This window comes from Dermochelys coriacea, chromosome 20 (assembly GCF_009764565.3).
Source record: "Dermochelys coriacea isolate rDerCor1 chromosome 20, rDerCor1.pri.v4, whole genome shotgun sequence".
Classification (NCBI taxonomy): domain Eukaryota; kingdom Metazoa; phylum Chordata; order Testudines; family Dermochelyidae; genus Dermochelys; species Dermochelys coriacea.
The window spans coordinates 327,758-345,519 of record NC_050087.2 but is presented as its reverse complement, the minus strand read 5'-3'; the positions used below and the strand labels follow the sequence as shown (position 1 = coordinate 345,519).

The following is a 17,762-nucleotide window of genomic DNA, read 5'->3' as shown; positions in this document are numbered from 1 at the left end:
CTCTAAGGGTGAAGCCTAATTCGTGTTTTTGTTTTAACTGCAATCGGGCAGTATATAAGATGACCTTGGTTGAGAAGGATGAGTTGCTGGAGAGTTGAAGTCTTCATAATGTGATTTTCATACCACTAGGTTTCAGAGTAGCAGCCATGTTAGTCTGTATTCGGAAAAAGAAAAGGAGTACTTGTGGCACCTTAGAGTAACAAATTTATTAGAGCATAAGCTTTCGTGAGCTTATGTCTTGGGAGACAGACCAGTCCTTGCTTACAGACAGCCCCCCAGTCTGAAGCAAATACTCACCAGCAACCACACACCACACAACAGAACCACTAACCCAGGAACCTATCCTTGCAACAAAGCCCGTTGGCAACTCTGCCCACATATCTATTGAGGGGACACTATCAGAGGCTCGTTCACCTGCGCATCTACCAATGTGATATATGCCATCATGTGCCAGCAATGCCCCTCTGCCATGTACATTGGTCAAACTGGACAGTCTCTACGTAAAAGAATGAATGGACACAAATCAGATGTCAAGAATTATAACATTCAAAAACCAGTCGGAGAACACTTCAATCTCTCTGGTCACTCGATCACAGACCTAAGAGTGGCTATCCTTCAACAAAAAAGCTTCAAAAACAGACTCCAACGAGAGACTGCTGAATTGGAATTAATTTGCAAACTGGATACAATTAACTTAGGCTTGAATAGAGACTGGGAATGGATGCGTCATTACACAAAGTAAAACTATTTCCCCATGGTATTTCTCCCTCCCACCCCACCCCCCACTGTTCCTCTGATATTCTTGTTAACTGCTGGAATTAGCCTACCTGCTTGTCACCATGAAAGGTTTTCCTCCTTCCCCCCCTGCTGTTGGTGATGGCTTATCTTAAGTGATCACTCTCCTTACAGTGTGTATGATAAACCCATTGTTTCATGTTCTCTGTGTGTGTGTGTATATAAATCTCTCCTCTGTTTTTTCCACCAAATGCATCCGATGAAGTGAGCTGTAGCTCACGAAAGCTTATGCTCTAATAAATTTGTTAGTCTCTAAGATGCCACAAGTATTTCATACCACTAGGTGACACTGTTGGACCACTCTAGCCAGTTTGGCAAATGGCAATACACATGTTCCTGGAACAGAGATTAAAAAACAGGACAGATCAGAGGGACAAACTTGTTTAACCCTTTCATTCTTGATTTTAAACAATTCTTAGAGAAAAGGACTTGAAGGCACTTCCCTAGTTACAGGTGCAGGTCTGGGGGAAACCAAGTGAATACTGGTAGCTGTAAGTGGAGCTCCTTAGGGCAGGGGAAGACTGGGAAGGCCTGGGAAGAAATACAGTAGGGAGGTAACCAGCAGCAGTGCGGATCCACTTACGCAGTAGGGGGAGAAATCTAGTATGGCAGTTGTCTGGCCGGAAGACATTTCGCAGCTATAGAGACAGTTGCATGAGATGCTGGTGGCAGGAGGTGTTTGCAGATGAAATTGGATATTGGCAGGAGGAGGTACGCAGCCAGGCTAAGGCTAGTAAGCTGATCTGTGAGTTGTTAATCATGTTGGGACTATAGAGTTAAAGAATGCATTTTTCTATTTCTGCAAAAATGCAACTGGGGCCTGAGTCTCCCTCTCCTCCGTGAAAAATAAAAATTCTCATTGAAGTCAGTGAAAGCTGCAGGTGCTCAGCACATTCGAAAAGCAAGTCCTAGGCCTATGGAAGTGAATAGCAAGTAAAATGTGCTGTCTTCCTGTTTTTTCAAAACTTTAATATTTCAACATTTAATATTCCAATTCAGATACTAAGTATGAAATCACGTTTGTTAGATGTGCCCAATACCCATCCCATGTGGAGCCAATACTAACTTATGACACGGACCAAATTGTTGGAAACATGATGTAGCTCATGTCACAGCTAGCTGACACCTTGCCATTATGCATCAATTAATATAAGTGCCATGATTCCCAAGATGAGGAGAAGGTTCAATTCCTGGGACATGAAGCTCCCTATTGCCCTATCTAGGTGAATGACACTATAATAGTTTTCCCCCTAGAGAAGTTCATACCACCAGGGGTGTCTCTTAAATGTTAAGTTTTTGCCAAAATTCTAATGTCGGTATGGTTTCCAATCATAGTTTTGTATTAGTGTCTATCCCCACAATATGAGTGCTTACATAGGCCAGTTCATTTGCATCCATAATAGAGCAGCTGCTATGAGAACTACCAGAGTGACAGATTATCTTGTACCATGTACTCAGATCCTCAGCCTTAAGACTCGTTCACCAGATGCCCTAGTGTGATGGAATTTCAAAGCCTGTTTGAGGAAAATATACCAAAATAAGTAAATCTGAAATCAATGGCAACCTCCCACTAAAAAACATTAATATGTTTTAGGCACTCCATTTGGTTTTATATAAACATTTTTTTGAGAACTCAGACAATACAGAGCATAGTCTACACTCAAGCTACAGTTCAGAACTGAAGATGTCTTCTGCACCCTTTATTCATGAGCAACTGCATGGATTTGGCTGCAGAATGGGGTCCTTGCTTTATAAGTGGGGATGAGAAAAGAAGATGGAAAAGAAGCTCTTGAGGAATTCCACCATGATTTCAACAATTTCCATCCCACCATCAACCTCAGCCTGGACCAGTCCACACAAGAGATCCACTTCCTGGACACTACGGTGCTAATAAGCGATGGTCACATAAACACCACCCTATATCGGAAACCTACTGACCGCTATTCCTACCTACATGCCTCTAGCTTTCATCCAGATCATACCACTCGATCCATTGTCTACAGCCAAGCGCTACGATATAACCGCATTTGCTCCAACCCCTCAGACAGAGACAAACACCTACAAGATCTCTATCATGCATTCCTACAACTACAGTACCCACCTGCTGAAGTGAAGAAACAGATTGACAGAGCCAGAAGAGTACCCAGAAGTCACCTACTACAGGACAGGCCCAACAAAGAAAACAGAACGCCACTAGCCATCACCTTCAGCCCCCAACTAAAACTCCTCCAACGCATCATCAAGGATCTACAACCTATCCTGAAGGACGAGCCATCGCTCTCTCAGATCTTGGGAGACAGACCAGTCCTTGCTTACAGACAGCCCCCCAATCTGAAGCAAATACTCACCAGCAACCACACACCACACAACAGAACCACTAACCCAGGAACCTATCCTTGCAACAAAGCCCGTTGCCAACTCTGTCCACATATCTATTCAGGGGATACCATCATAGGGCCTAATCACATCAGCCACACTATCAGAGGCTCATTCACCTGCGCATCTACCAATGTGATATATGCCATCATGTGCCAGCAATGCCCCTCTGCCATGTACATTGGCCAAACTGGACAGTCTCTACGTAAAAGAATGAATGGACACAAATCAGACGTCAAGAATTATAACATTCAAAAACCAGTTGGAGAACACTTCAATCTCTCTGGTCACTCGATCACAGACCTAAGAGTGGCTATACTTCAACAAAAAAGCTTCAAAAACAGACTCCAACGAGAGACTGCTGAATTGGAATTAATTTGCAAACTGGATACAATTAACTTAGGCTTGAATAGAGACTGGGAATGGATGAGTCATTACACAAAGTAAAACTATTTCCCCATGTTTCAGAGTAGCAGCCGTGTTAGTCTGTATTCGCAAAAAGAAAAGGAGTACTTGTGGCACCTTAGAGACTAACAAATTTATTAGAGCATAAGCTTTCGTGAGCTACAGCTCACTTCATCGGATGCATTTGCAAATCACATCCGATGAAGTGAGCTGTAGCTCACGAAAGTTTATGCTCTAATAAATTTGTTAGTCTCTAAGGTGCCACAAGTACTCCTTTTCTATTTCCCCATGGTATTTCTCCCTCCCACCCCACCCCCCACTGTTCCTCTGATATTCTTGTTAACTGCTGGAATTAGCCTACCTGCTTGTCACCATGAAAGGTTTTCCTCCTTCCCCCCCCTGCTGTTGGTGATGGCTTATCTTAAGTGATCACTCTCCTTACAGTGTGTATGATAAACCCATTGTTTCATGTTCTCTGTGTGTGTGTGTATATAAATCTCTCCTGTTTTTTCCACCAAATGCATCCGATGAAGTGAGCTGTAGCTCACGAAAGCTTATGCTCTAATAAATTTGTTAGTCTCTAAGGTGCCACAAGTACTCCTTTTCTTTAAGTGGGGATGAGTAATAGTCTGAAAATATTAGGTCTACATATTCAAATTTAATCACCACTCTTATCTCTGAAGAAAGTAGCTCCATGGCTGATGGTAATTAATAAATAAAAACACTCAAGACTTCACCCTTACTCTCACTGCTGCTCCAAAGTTTCAGTAATGTCTTTATAATCCAAATAAGTCCAAAAAGAGCATAGGAAATGCATTTCTAAATTCTCAGTCTCCGATGCCCTTGTTCCTTCCAGACCGTTGGTGTGGTTTCTTTCAACAAGGGGAAGAAACTAGATCAATCTGCAGGAGCGTATTGAAGGACAGGAGAACTAACCTATCCACTACCCTCTTGTCATTCAATCAAATAACTATAGGATTGCCCAACAAATTTGGGGGAGACAGTGTGGTCTAGTGGCCTGAACATAGGGCTGGAACTTGTTTTCAACCTTGATCTGCTAATAGCTTGGGACATGATTCTGTTTTACCCTCTTTAAAATGGGAATAATATCCCCTCCAGGTAGTGAGGACAATTTGTAATCCAATTTTAAACAAGTACTGTAGAAGTTTAGAAATATGAATTCAAGATTTCTTCTCCTGCCTTTCAGACTAACTGTAGGTAAAATCCAACTGATTTAAGGGAAAATTGTTTTGCTATTTTTTTTTTAAATTATCAGTTTCTTTACCACACCAAGTGGAAGAGGGAAAGAAAGCAAAAACAGCTGTTTGTCCATGTCCCCTTCAAGCCCTTGCAAAAAGCAGAGCACCATGAAGGTACTTTAGGTCAAATGGCTGATCATAAGACTTGCAGTTCTAAATTCAATAAGTTAAATCTTCCTTGCTCAGGTGCTGTTGAGTGGGAGTACTCATGACATCTCTATATTTTTATTCTAAATCTCACCCCAGTTGAACTTCTATAAACCCTAGCACCAGTTCACATTAAATCTCTGGATGACCTGTTAATGCTGTAATCCTACTCATACTTACTGTTGCCCACTCAAATACCCTCACTCAGACTCCTCTAATTAGCTGAGCTAGTGGCTTTACCATCCCCACTGGCAAACAGGTTCGGAGTAACGGGGGGCTTTTGTGTCTCTCCTCAAAATCCAGTAAGGGAATAGCCTTATGTCACTTCCAAAGTCTCAGGACCTCTACTGAGCTTGCTCCAATTTTTCTAGCAGTTCCATCCTACCAGCTTTGAGGCGTTTAACATTATACAACACAAAGATTGCTAATCAATTATTTTTCCAATATAGCTAATGGCTTTCTGACCATATGAGAATCCTGTTTTAAAAACTGTCCTATTTTTCAGTACACTCCATCTTGCCTTGTCTCTCCTCTCAACTCTTCTAGACTGAGTCCTCTTGTCCTAACTTGCCTGTTGCTACACATGCTTTCTCTGAAGTTCATCTTAAAAAGCCTCCCTGTATCCAGTTCATTTCAAATCACACCTGAGAATCTTTAATTTGTGTTTTATTTGTAACTTTTCACTTTCTCTGTCCAACTCTTCACATATTGTAGATAATTAAGTGACTTAAGTAATGGTCATCTGAGGCTCTCAAAGTGAATGAGGCTTAAGTCACTTTTGAAAATGGTGCCTAGACACTTTTGAACTCTTCCCATCTAATGCTGTCAGATATAATTCAGTAATGCGTTTTGTGATATATTAGGATAGAAAGTGGTATCCATTAGCTTACTATTGATTGACAAAGCTACCATTATCCAAGCTGAGGAGCAAAATACAAATGAGCTGTTTGTTGTCCAAGAGGTGGAGTTTAACCCATAACCAGAGACACTAAATGGTTAAAATAGGGGAACACCTTAACTCTATTGGAAAAGATTCATAGGGCAATTGTTTTAGGCAAACTGCTGGTTTGATGTGGCATGTGCTTCCTGTGTTCCTGTACAGACAAGAAGCCGTGTCATGTTATCAGATACAATAATTGTATCCGATGAAGTGAGCTGAAGCTCACGAAAGCTTATGCTCTAATAAATTTGTTAGTCTCTAAGGTGCCACAAGTACTCCTTCTTTTTGTGAATAATTGTATCCACTCTATAGAAATTAATTTTAAGTTATGGATGTGCGTAGGTTTAACAAATGGGTATAAACTGGCCACCAGGAAGTTTAGACTTGAAATCAGATGAAGGTTTCTAACCATCAGAGGAGTGAAGTTTTGGAATAGCCTTCCAAGGGAAGCAGTGGGGGCAAAAGATCTATCTGGTTTTAAGATTCTACTCGATAAGTTTATGGAGGAGATGGTATGATGGGATTTTGGTAAGTAATTGATCTTTAAATATTCAGGGTAAATAGGACTAATCCCCTGAGATGGGATATTAGATGGATGGGATCTGAGTTACCCAGGAAAGAATTTTCTGTAGTATCTGGCTGGTGAATCTTGCCCATATGCTCAGGGTTTAGCTGATCGCCATATTTAGGGTCGGGAAGGAATTTTCCTCCAGGGCAGATTGGAGAGGCCCTGGAGGTTTTTGCCTTCCTCTGTAGCATGGGGCATGGTTGACTTGAGGGAGGCTTCTCTGCTCCTTGAAGTCTTTGAACCATGATTTAAGGACTTCAAAAGCTCAGACATGGGTGAGGTTTTTCATAGGAGTGGGTGGGTGAGATTCTGTGGCCTGCGCTGTGCAGGAGGTGGGACTAGATGATCAGAATGGTCCCTTCTGACCTTTAATATCTATGAATCTAGGTGTTCTAAAGGGGAAACAGGATTTCTGCCCCAATCAAAGATAGCTTTCAAATTAGCTCTGAATAGTAAACCAGTGAAAGACTGCTAATGGGTTTAGAAAGTAGGATATGCGAGAGAATAGTGATGGGGAGAGTATGTGCTCTGAGAGGGCATTATCCTTCCCATTGTAGCTACTACTGCTTTTAAAGAAGGGTGTAGTTTAAATGGCCTAATTTGAAGGAATGGGATCAGGCTGAGCTCTTCCCTTGTCTTCAGTGATCACCCATACTCTTTTTTTTTTTTTTTTTTTTTTTTTTTTCCCCTGGGGTTGTGGTCTGAACTAAAGTTGTCTAGATTTTCCTCTGACTGTGGCTGTATTCTCAATCAGTGGTTTTCAAACTCTGGGTCACGACCTGGTCCTGGGTCACGGGACGTAAAGCACTGGCTCATGGCGCCTCTGGTAATCACAGCCGACCGGGATGTTAAAAGTCCCATCAGTGGTGCTATCTGGCTAAGGCAGGCTAGTCCCTACCTATTCGCCACTGTGCTGGGGCCCGGAAGCAGCAATTCTTAACCTCCTCCCCCCTGCTGCTATTTGAACAGTGATCAGAACATTTGGCTAGTGATAAGCCTTTAGCATGAGGCATGGTAGCATGATGGAAATACAAAACAATTTTTTTTTTAAATATTTGCCTTCTTGTTTGAGCTTTTAGGGAATCATGTGACCACGTGACTCCAGGCGTAGCGACTCTAAGGAAAAAGCCAAGCCTCCGTACTGTGGTGAGAGTTGGGAAGACGTCTCCTGAGGGGGGGAGCAGCCAGGGGCCTGTGCAGGAGGGTAGCCGTGTGAAAGTTGTGTGTGTGTGTGTCACAAGTTGGGGATGGGCCACAAGGGATGGATCACTTTAGGGTCTGTTCGCTCCCTCTGGGGCACCTGGCACGGGCCACTGTCGGAGGACAGGATACGGGGCTGGACGGACGGTGGGTCTGACCCAGCCTGGCCGTTCTGATGGTCTGAAAGGCAGCCCCTGCGCTGTGGGCTTGGGCGAGGGGCAGGGGTGCCTTGTCCCCTGCAGGGGAAGCGAGCGGGCGGCAGCGGGAGCTGGGCTGGGAAGAGCCCGGTTCTGGGGATGGTGCAGGCAGCAATGGCGCACGAGGCGAGCGTCGCCCCCAGCACCGAGCCCTGAGGCGGGGATGGGCCACGGGGGGGGAAGGGAGGCCAAGAAGGGTCAGGCCCAGACCCGCCCTCGCCTACGGACGCTCTTGGGTACGTGACCCTTGGCTGCCCCGCCCCTCACCTCAGCCGTGGTTTGCCGTCTCCCCGCACACACGGCCCTCCAGTGCGCATGCTCCCGGCCCGAATAACGGACCCCGCGGAGCCCAGGGGACGCGCTTTCATTCCCCGGGGTGTCCGCGCGGAGGCGATCGTCAGAAAGGGGCGTGGTTCCCTGTGAGGCGCGGGTGAAGCAGCAGTTTGCCGCGGGCGTGGCCTCTACCTTGAGGGCGGGAGCGTGGGAGCCTGTAACGGTGTGGTGCGCGGCAGTGGGCGTGGCCCCGCGAGTGGGCGTGGCCCGGCGCCGAACGCCGCCCTGGCCCGCTGGCTGCTGCCGGTAGGGGGAGGCGGGAGGCAGGAGGCAGGAGGCGGAAGATGGCGGCGGCCGCGGCGGCGCTGCTCTCGGCCTGGTTCTGGAACGAGCGCTTCTGGCTGCCGCACAACGTGACCTGGGCGGACTTGGCGGCGCAGCGGGGCCCGGAGGGCGGCACCGGCACCCAGTACCCCCAGGCCGGGCACGTCCTCTCCGCCTTCCCGCTAGCGCTGGGCATCTTCGCCGTCAGGCTGCTGTTCGAGAGGTGAGAGCGGGGCCCGCGGCCCGGGGATCCCGTCCCCGGGGCCAGAGCGGGGCGCGCCCAGGCCGCCGCCGAGCTGTCTGGGGACAGGCTGGGCACCACTTTCCAGAGCATCCCCGGGGACCGGGGCTGGGGAACCCTCCCCCGATCCCCCATGGCCCCCCCGCCCCGGGATTCCCCGGGACCGGCGCGGGGGAGCCCTCCCCCCATGGCCCCCCCGCCCCGGGATTCCCCGGGACCGGCGCGGGGGAGCCCTCCCCCCATGGCCCCCCCGCCCCGGGATTCCCCGGGACCGGCGCGGGGGAGCCCTCCCCCCATGGCCCCCCCGCCCCGGGATTCCCCGGGACCGGCGCGGGGGAGCCCTCCCCCCATGGCCCCCCCGCCCCGGGATTCCCCGGGACCGGCGCGGGGGAGCCCTCCCCCCATGGCCCCCCCCGCCCCGGGATTCCCCGGGACCGGCGCGGGGGAGCCCTCCCCCCATGGCCCCCCCGCCCCGGGGACCCTCCAGGGTAGGGCCAGACACAGCTCTCTAGAGCATCCCAGGGACTGGCGTTGAGGAGCCAGGCCCCCCAGGCACACCCACCCACAACCTCTTGGGGAAAGGGACATTGACAATCCTCTAGAACATCCTTAGGGATGAGAGCTGAGGAATTGGCCCCCCAGTGCACTTCCTCCCATGGGGAAAGGGCTAGGGAGAACTCTCCATAGAATTTTCCAGCACCCCACAGGGTATGTTCTAAGCTGGCCAGGGAGAGCTTTCCAGGTCCACATAGGGACTAGACTTGGGTACCTCACAGGGTATGCCTAGAGCGCCCTGGGAGCAGGGTTGGAGAGAGGTTTCCAGAGCATCTTCCAGCCCCACAGGAACCAGAGCTGTGCATCTCCTGCCCTTGGGGGTTCCACCACTCATCTATGCAGGGGACATCTTCCCCACTAAACTCAGGTGCAGCTCTGGCTCTGTGTTTTGGTTGTTTTGCTATGTAGATGTATCCCATGACTCTCTATCATTAACAACATAGCTGCAGTTTGTGACAATAACTATCCCTTAACCCTTTCATCCTCTCATTAAAATACGCTTATTTGCTGCGGATATGCTCTTGTGCAGCCCTCTGAGCATGACATATGTGTTTTGAATAGTCTCTTGTTTTCACTACTACTTTCATAGTTTCGGTGTTCTGAGAAGATGTAGTTTTGACCCTTGTGTTATAAAGAGCATACTCTGACGTGTGAAGACAAATGAAGATTCTTAATGATCTCTTCATCCTGATATCTAGTTGGAGCTGCCAGGTTAGCGGTGTGGGGGACATACTCTATGAAATGTTCAGTCCACACTCGCTAATAAAACACATTTGAAATTGTGTGATGTGATATCTCTGGATTCTTAAGTATCCTTCTTGTAAATTTATTTTGGATGTGCAAATTAATTTTTTTGCTAGTGCTCTGTGAACTTGCCATTCTGTGACGCACTTCCTAGATTCTTGGATCTTCTTTACATGCAGTTCAAAGATGGATGTGGGGCTTGTGGGGTTTAATTCAAAACATTTATGCAAAAACATATCTTCACATCTCAATGTGTGATTTAGGATATAGAGACTATTACCACTTGGCCTGCACAACTGTTGGCCAGGCTGAACTGCTTCTTCTGTGTTACAGTTGCTAATAGTGAAACTATTGTACAGGTTGATACTATTCAGCGATTCTATTCATTCTCAAAGCTGTTTGTTACAGCTTTATCTCTAGACTTAAAAAACAGAGAATGGTGGGTGTAGGAATAGCATCCTGTGTGTAAAATAAAAAACAAAACAAAACACAAAACCTGAAAGCATAGAATCTTATTCATATTTGTGTCAACTGCATGAAGAAAGGGAAATGTGCTGAACAGTATCCTAAAGTAATTGTTTGAGGTAACACCCAGTTAGGATTTAAAAAATCACACACACTACACTGTTACTATGTGAGGCTTTCTCTCTGAAGGGTGTGGGGAGTTTTGCTCAATCCCATTTACGCTATAAAACATGAAGCTTAGTCATTTCTCTTGATGCTTGCTTCATGTACAGTAAACCTTAGTTAAGTTTGCATGAAAATAAAATGGAATGTTACATAACTCTAGAAAATGTACTGCAGGGAGCAGCTTTGAATTTGCAGGGAAATGCACAGCATGATCTAGGGCTTTTACACCTTTGAAGTCTGACATCCGGATGTGTTGATGCTTCAGGCTTGCGATGGTTCAGCAAAGTACTCTGAGAATTCAATTTTCTTTCATTTCAGTGCCTGTAAAGCTAGAAAAATTGTGATTGTAGGCTAACCCAGGATACTTTCTTCAGACAAGTAAAATGCAATTGCTTGCTGCTGTCCTGCACTTCAGTTTTTTGAGTGCTTTGTCCATCACTGCATCTGACCTAAAGCTAAAGATAAAAAGTGGCTAGCTTGGCCACAGTTTCCTTGTAAAACTCACCAGAGTTCAGAAAAAATAGATGACTTGCCCACCTGGTCCGTTACTTTGTTAAACTCCTCCTAGTTCCAAGCAAATAATTGCACCATGTGTTGCATCTTGATGATGGAGGACCTGCATATGCCTTAAAAACATTGGAATGTCTCTCCTCTCATTAGAGTTTCAAATTATTCATAAATAATAGACTTGAAAATGTTTGTTCTTCTCACCTGGTGCATGAGTTCCCTGATTGTTTCTCATTGTACAGCCAAGTGCAGGTCAGATTTTATGCATAGGTGACATAGAAGGGGGGTGTTCGGCATTGTTTCCCAAAGGGCTTTTACACAGAGAGACAACCGAGGGGAACTAACCAGATCGCTTTGGTTCTTTCAGTAAATAGTTTGATAGAAGACTGATTCGTGGTAGTTAATTTCTCTGTGCAACAAGGCAAAACCATTTATTTATGAAAAGGGCTGTAGAAGGAAACTCACTAGGGAACGAGTCAGTTTCCTTTTGCAAACTTTATCTGTAAAGTGCTATGGGTGTTGAGCCAGAATAAGATCTAGGACATGAAAGAAGGGGGGTGGGTGAAGAAGAGAAGCAGAAAAAGAAAAAATGTAGAAGAAAAAGAACAAAACAGTAATAGAAAAAGCAACAGTCTTCCCTTCTGTCTCTCCCTCCCCTTCTCCCTCCATCCTGCCCTTAAAAAAAAAAAAAAAAAGCGGAGGGACAAGCATCCCAGAATTCCTTTGCTCTGCCTTCTGAGGCTCCTCTTCTGAAGCATCATTGCCACCCAATGCAAAGGATCTGGGGGCACAGTTCCCATCTTAGAGTGCCAGGGCTGATCCTGGCCAAGTGTCCACACTCGGTAGCAAACAATGACAGGAAATTGTGTGATGTAATGTTCCATGTTACAGGGATGTTGCAGGGGTCAGGATGGAATCCCTCCTCCTCTTCCCATATACAGTACTGAATAACTGGCCTAGGGATATTGGTTTTGGGGAGAAGTGCAGAATATTATAATTTTCCTTTGAAGCATCAGGTATTAGCTGCTGGCAGAGACAGTACCACACTTGATCTAGTACAGGAGCTTCCATGTTAACACTTTTCATCATCACCATAACTTCTGGGTTATGTTTCCTGGCTTTGTGGTTCATCTACATCTGAGAGCATTTCTATATCTTTAATGAATGTTTTCATACCTCTATCCCACTAGAGGTCAGGTTTAGTTTGTATTTTGCAAAAGCATATTGTCAGAGAGACGGGTCATGCTGATACCTGGCTTGTTTTTCTAAACTTGCTGCCTATTCATTTAATTGGGTGACCCCAGGTCCTTGTGTTGTGAAGGGGTAAAGGACACTGCCTTATTCACTTTCTTCACACCATTCATGATCTTATAGACCTCTATTATATCCCCCCCCTTAGTAGTTTCTTTTTTTAGATGAACAGTTCCAATCTTTAATCTCTCCTCATGTGGAAGTTGTTGCATACTCTCAATAATTTTTGTTGCCCTTTTCTGTATTTTTCCAATTCTAATGTATCTTTTTTTGAGATGGGGGGGTGATCAAAACTGCAGTCAGTATTTAAGGTATGGGCGTACTGTGGTTTTATATAATGGCATTATTATATTTACTGTCTTATCTATCCCTTTACTAATGGTTCCTAACATTGTTTTTTGACTGCTGCTGCAAATTAAGCGGACTTTTTCAGAGAATATCCACAATGACTCCAAGAACTCTTTCTTGAGCTAACAGCCAATTCAGACCCCCATCACTAGTATAGCTGGGACTATGTTTTCCAGTGTACATTACTTTACATTTATCAACCCTTCCCTCCTATTCCTCCTCACACCTCACTACTTTGAACATGTCATAAACGTTCACATTTATCTAATAAAATCCCATTGTGCACAAACTACTTTCCAGGCCTTGGGAATTATTAAATCAAATGGCTTCCTTGACACATAATTGGCAGTAACACTTATGACTCAGAGATTGAACTGTATTTGCAGTTCTTTTGCTTTCTGTGGCTTTCTCCTTCCTCCTCTCCTTCCTCCATTCTTTCTTCAGCATTATGAGGAAGTGTGGGTTTTCTTCCTTGAATGGTTTGTTACAGCAACACACAAGTTTCTCTTCTAACTAAATGTCATCTTAATGCAGAGAGCAGTTTACAACGAGATCTGTGAATCTTTAAGTTGACTGTAAACAGGGAGGTGTCCCCAGCGAGTAGTGTGTTCCTGTCTGGCTAAGAAACCTCCCTAGATTTTTGCTTCCCATAAGGCAGAGTTTAAAATTAGTGTCTTGTAAATCATTTACATATCTAATAAAGTGAGATTATGAAGGAGAGAGGCTGCACAGAGGCTCAGCCTCTTACCTTGAGAGTGCAATTTGGTAATTGGATCCCAGCTGCTGAAAGGTGCATTGGTCATAAATTTTATTATCTAGGGAAAGTTTTTTGTGTGTATGTTTTTTCTTTCAAGCTGGGGTGGGAACTCAGCAGGCAAAATAGAATGTTGCCCTGTTGGAGGTTGTATTTGGGAAAGAGAGCTCTCCAGAGAAGATATTTATGCTCTTTAGGAGGAAGAAAAGACAATGCAGACCACTCATACTCCCCAGCCTCTGTTTTGTCCCCATTTCTGCCTTGGTTGTCCATCAGACAGACAGGGAAGGTGGTTGTCCTGATATTTTTGGGAGAGCAGAAAGTTAGACTGGGCATTTGGGTGAGAATTGAGTGAACAAAATAAATCTCCAGTGGGATGAATCACAGTGCCTTGTTAATTCTGAGAATGCTGCCGTGGCAGATTGCAGAGTTGGTAGGACAGCTCATTGAGATATTTTGAATTGCCATTGACTTTAAAGGGCCATACTGATACCCACATCTCTCCCAGTTCTGCAATCCATAGCACCTGAGTTGTTGCTGACTGATCTGACCTAGTCTGCATTCACCTTGTGATACATCTCCTGTAGTGTTAGGGTATATCTACACTGCAGTGTAAGCTCAGGGTTAGTAGAACTTGAGTTAGCAGACCCTGGGTTTTTTAGCGTTGGGCTTGAGTGTCTATGCTCATTTGTAACCCCAGTTTGGGAACTCTGGGTCCCAAACTGGGTGTCCAACGTATCCTCCTGGGGTCCGACCACCCATATCCTAGACTTCCTAATGCCTTCCCAATATGTGGTCACTCTAGCCTTTTGTTCAAGGGAAAACTTGACTATCCAGCAGATGACGATAGCCAGCCTGCGGGACTGGGGAATACTTTTAGTGGACTCCCAGACCACGAATCTAATGGGGCTGCATCTACACTGCAAAGCAACAGGTTTGAACCGTGGACATCAGCTTGACTCAGGCTCAGACCTTCCACTCCTTTGGAGTCCTGGGATCTAATTAGCATGATTTGTGTGTGGATGGAAGGAGAGGTTAGACTTGAGCCTGAGTTCAAATTCTGGGCTTACATTGCAGTGTAGACATACTCTTAGAGAGAGACACAGAATAGTTGTTCAGATATTTTTCTGCATGCTGAAACTTCAGGCCCCTGGAATGCTTTTCTATCCCAGTTTTGGGCAAGTTACTAACATCTAAGTTTCCCAGTCTCTAAAATGGGGTTAATGATACTTAGTATGCTTTGTAATGTACACTAAAATCCTCTAATGAAAAGTGCTGTTCAAGTTCAAAGTATGAAGATCACTGCACTCCTGACTTTATACACTTGTGCTCTGCAGTGACCTGTTATTGATGCCGTCTCTAGCTGTGGGTTGAGTTTATTGCAGGTTGTAGTATGGATCTTGTAATATACAGTTTGCTAGCATTTGTCAACAATAAATGCATTGTACAACCCAATTTACAAATAGAGACTCCTGATATCTGACCTAAAATCTAAGTTGCATTGCTCTCTCCATAGTGAGAGTTGTTTGTGTATTAGGGCATGGCTACGCTTGCAGATGTAGAGCACTGTGAGTTAAACCCGCCTTAATACAGCACAGTAGGGAAAGCGCTGCAGTCTGTCCACACTGACAGCTGCAAGCGCACTGGCGTGGCCACATTTGCGGCACTTGCAGCGGCATTGGGAGCGGTGCATTGTGGGCAGCTATCCCACAGAGTGCCTCTTCCCATTCTGGCACTGTGGCTTGTGGGAAGTGTGGGGCATTCTGGGTCCTGTCCCAACACCCTGTGATGCATCAGTACGCATCCCAGCATTCCCTTTGCTTCCATCCACATTTGGAACCATCTTTCAACATTTTTTGTACTGTGTGCTCTGTCTTACCTTTCGGTCTGCGGGAATAGAGCCTGAACTGCTGAGGAATATGCTACAAGTCTCGTCAGTGCGTCACATTTGGCAGTCGAGTTATTCCTTAAGATCCAAAGTGACAGTGAGGACTCAGACGATGATATTGACTCAAGTAACGCAAATGACATGAGTTTGCTTGTGGCATTCACGGACATGCTTACCATCATGGAACACCACTTTTGGGCTTGGGAAATAAGCACTGAGTGGTGGGATCACATCATCGTGCAAGTCTGGGACGATGAGCAGTGGCTGCAGAACTTTCGGATGAGAAAAGCCACTTTCATGGGATTGTGTGAGGAGCTCACACCCACCCTGCAGCGCAAGGACACGAGATTGAGAGCTGCACTGACGGTGGAGAAGTGCAATAGGCTATTGCAAACTGGAAGCTAGCAACTCCAGACTGCTACTGATCGGTCGCTAACCAGTTTGGAGTGGGAAAGTCTACCATTGGAATCGTGTTGATGCAAGTTTGTAGGACCATTAATCACATCCTGCTCAGAAGAACCGTGACTCAGGGTAACGTGCATGATTGTGGCTGGCTTTGCACAAACGGGTTTCCCTAACTGCGGAGGGGCGATAGATGGGACGCATATTCCAATTCTGACACCAGCCCACTAGCCACTGAGTATGTTAATCGGAAGGGCTATTTCTCTATGGTTCTCTAGGTGCTTGTGGATCACCGTGGGTATTTCATTGACTCATTCATTAATGCAGGCTGGCCTGGAAAAGTGCATGATGCCCGCATCTTTCGGACACTGGTGTGTTCAGGAAGTTGCAAGCCAAGACTCTTTTTTCCCAGACCAGAAGATCACCATAGGGGAAGTCGAAATGCCCATTGTGATCCTTGGAGACCCCGCTTACCCTTTGATGCTGTGGCTCATGAAACCCTACACAGGGAGCCTTGACAGCAGCAAGAAGTGGCTCAACAAGAGGCTGAGCTAGTGCAGAATGACTGTGGAGTGTGCTTTTGCAGTTTAAAGGTCGCTGGCGCTCTCTGTATGGGAAGTTGGACCTGGCCGATAACAGCATCCCCGTGGTTATATCCACGTGCTGTACCCTCCATAACATTTGTGAAGGGAAGGGTGAAATATTCACTCAGGCATGGAACTCGGAGGTTCAACACCTGGAGGCTGAATTTGAACAGCCAGAGAGCAGGGCTATTAGAGGGGCCCATTTGGGGCTGCAAGGATTAGGGATGCCTTAAGGGAGCAATTTGAGGCTGAAAGCCAACAGTAATCTCACAGGAAGTGAGAAGTGAGTGAGTGAAGTGCGTTAGGAATCTGTGTTTGCTACGTATGATACACTGACTTGCAGTGCCTGTTGCTTTCATGGGCTAAGGTTTCTTTCTTTTACGTTATGCAATAATAAAGAATGTTTTCAAACCCAAAAAATCAATTTATCGAAAAGAAACACAACACATCCGCTTGGAAAACACAAAGGGCAAGGGGGTGGGGTGGGGAACGGTTGAATTACAGATTGGGCATTTCAAATTATAGTGCTGCGCTTCATGCACTGTATGATGTAGGCTATACTGCATGGTGATGAGGGTTGAGTGCAGTGGGTAAGGGTCGTAGTTTTCAGGGTTGGGTGGTGAAACTACAGGTATTGGAGGCAGCGGGTGGCAGTAAGAACCCGGATGTTGGGAAAAGTGGTTTGGAGGTGGGGTTTTGGGACAAGGGCTGCGTTGTGGGGTGGGCGCAGTAGTGCTCCGCCTGCATGGCTACGAGCACCTGCATCGAGTTCGCTTGGTGCTCCATGATGCTTATCGGCTGCTCTGTGCTTTGGTGCCAGCAATCCGCATTCTGCAGGCGGACCCTCCTTTCACTCTCCTGCTGCTCCTGCACTTTTTTAAAATTTTCATTAGTTGAATGCTGCATGACTTCATGCAGCATGTCTTCTTTGCTTCTACTTGGCCTCTTCCTGATTCTTTGCAGCCCCTCGGCCATTGATAACATGGATGGCTGAGATCTCAAGGTTGTATCTGTAAAGGCAAAATGCAACACTTAACAGAGGCAGTATTGTTCACATCAGACAGAGCAATGATTCCCCTGTACTCAAGGGCAAGCATAGTATACAAAATAGCATAATTTGCCTGTCCCAAAGCGAGAGCACATAATCCACTGGAGCCCCAAAACAGTGAGTAAGCACAGAGTCAAGCTTGACTGATTGTTTCACAGCTGTACTGCCCTCTGGGTTTCTGTGCCTTGGGGAGAGCCAACAGTGGCAGGGGCCCCCTATACTGAACACTGTCCCCACATTTTCCACAGGAGTTCGTCCTGGAAGATATCTCGCTGCTGAGGGTGACCAGGGAAGCAAGGGAGCGTCTTCTACTGTAATGCAGCTTC

General features: G+C 46.0%; 1 protein-coding gene across 4 annotated transcripts in view; it reads left to right on the top strand.

Moving 5' to 3' along the window:
• Positions 1-8,451: 8,451 nt before the first annotated feature.
• The window catches only part of CERS5 (ceramide synthase 5), a 42,663-nt gene continuing 33,352 nt past the window's right edge, over positions 8,452-17,762 (top strand). The window contains exon 1 of one of the 4 annotated variants that reach the window (XR_006278321.1): positions 8,452-8,707. Coding sequence is in view for 3 of the 4 variants with exons in the window: in XM_038378963.2 (XP_038234891.1) it covers positions 8,505-8,707 (203 nt within the window). In the remaining variant the exon portion in view is untranslated. The remainder of the gene's footprint in view (positions 8,708-17,762) is intronic. The other 3 variants (XM_038378963.2, XM_038378964.2, XM_038378961.2) reach the window with 3 other exon arrangements.